Source organism: Ceratina calcarata, unplaced genomic scaffold (assembly GCF_001652005.2).
Source record: "Ceratina calcarata isolate Rehan_Ccalc_2016 unplaced genomic scaffold, ASM165200v1 scaffold4711, whole genome shotgun sequence".
NCBI lineage: Eukaryota > Metazoa > Arthropoda > Insecta > Hymenoptera > Apidae > Ceratina > Ceratina calcarata.
The window spans coordinates 1-1,266 of record NW_017171251.1 but is presented as its reverse complement, the minus strand read 5'-3'; the positions used below and the strand labels follow the sequence as shown (position 1 = coordinate 1,266).

Here is a 1,266-nt window from a genome sequence, read left to right as displayed (position 1 = left end):
TTTTTTTTTTTAATAAACCTCATTTTGTGTTAAACTGCAAGAAGAATGGGTGAAATATCGAAATTGCTTACCGCTGGGCTCAGTCCACGCGCAGCACTTCCTCCGCGTCCCTTGGTGCGGAACTTGGTAATCGCCTGTTCAGCGAGGTCCGCCCTTTCCTCCGCTTCTTCCAACTCTTGCTGCGCTTTGCGGAATTTGGCAAGATTCAGGGCAGCGATCTCTTCAGCCTCTTCGATCTGCCTCTTGTACGTCTTGATCTTCTGCTGGAGCTTGTCAACGAGGTCTTGCATGCGTTCGTGGTTCTTGCGGTCTTCGTCGGCCTGAACATATCAAAAATAATCATCAATCAGCATTCATAATATCGTTCATCCATAATTTAAAATAGAAAATTCTAAATATAAAATTGTTCTAAAATGTAATGTAATTAGAAACTGTACTTGGAAGCTGAGTTCCTTGATGCGGCGTTCAGACTTGCGGAGGTTCTTCTGGGCATCGGCGTGTCTCCTCTGTTCACCGTCCAATTCATTCTCCAATTCACGGACGCGTTGTTCCAGTTTCTGGATCGCCTTCTTTCCGCCCTTGAGCGCGTTAGCCTCGGCTTCGTCGAGACGGACCTGGAGTTCCTTGATCTGGGTCTCGAGCGCCTTGCGCAGTTTCTCTTGCGTCTGAGCGTGGTCTTGTTCAGCTCGGAGTTCGTCAGCCAATCTGGCGGCATCGACCATCGCCTTCTTCGCCTTCTCCTCAGAGTTCTTCGCTTCGTTCAACAGCTCGTCCAAATCAGACTGCAAACGAAGATTTTCGTTAAACAGGCAAATTAATTCTACAAAGATTATATCATTGATTTCAAAATAGTAAGAATACTCACGTGAAGTGTTTGGAGTTCGGCCTCGAGTTTCCTCTTGGCAGCAGAGATGGAAGCGTTCTGGGCACCCAGTTCGTTGAGCTGTTCGTGGCAGTCGGCCAATTCCTGTTCAGCCTGGCGGCGTCCGCGGTCCGCTTGTTCAAGAAGAGTGCGGCTCTCTTCAAGTTCGTTCTGAAGAGCGTTCGCCCGACGCTCCGAGATACCGAGCAGTTCTCTGGCTTCGTCGCGCGCACGTTGTTCCTCCTCAAGCGCAGTCTGCACATCCTTCAGTTGTTGCTGGTATCTCTTGATATTCTTCTGGGCTTCAGCGTTCGCCTTGTTGGCGTGATCCAGAGCGATCTCGAGCTCGTTGATGTCGGCCTCCAGTTTCTTCTTCATGCGCAGCGCCTCAGCTTTGCCCTGGG

The 1,266-nt window shown here is 49.8% G+C and overlaps 1 protein-coding gene across 1 annotated transcript; it reads right to left on the bottom strand.

The window, feature by feature from the left end:
- Window positions 1-6: 6 nt before the first annotated feature.
- On the bottom strand, window positions 7-1,260 carry LOC108627509 (myosin heavy chain, muscle-like). Its single transcript, XM_018028793.2, has 3 exons — window positions 866-1,260; window positions 438-782; window positions 7-320 (listed from the first exon to the last, which is right to left on the bottom strand). The coding sequence occupies exons 1-3, from the start codon at window positions 1,238-1,240 to the stop codon at window positions 30-32; spliced, it is 1,011 nt and encodes a 336-aa protein (XP_017884282.1). The 5' UTR covers window positions 1,241-1,260; the 3' UTR covers window positions 7-29.
- Between the last annotated feature and the right edge of the window lie 6 nt (window positions 1,261-1,266).

Excerpts from the sequence above, each read along its gene's own strand:
- LOC108627509 (XM_018028793.2), bottom strand. The coding sequence starts at position 1,240 with ATGAAGAAGAAACTGGAGGCCGACATCAACGAGCTCGAGATCGCTCTG. Across the intron at positions 783-865 it reads CCGAACTCCAAACACTTCAC|TCTGATTTGGACGAGCTGTT; the intron begins GTGAGTATTCTT and ends CTTCGTTTGCAG. Across the intron at positions 321-437 it reads TCAAGGAACTCAGCTTCCAA|GCCGACGAAGACCGCAAGAA; the intron begins GTACAGTTTCTA and ends TGATATGTTCAG.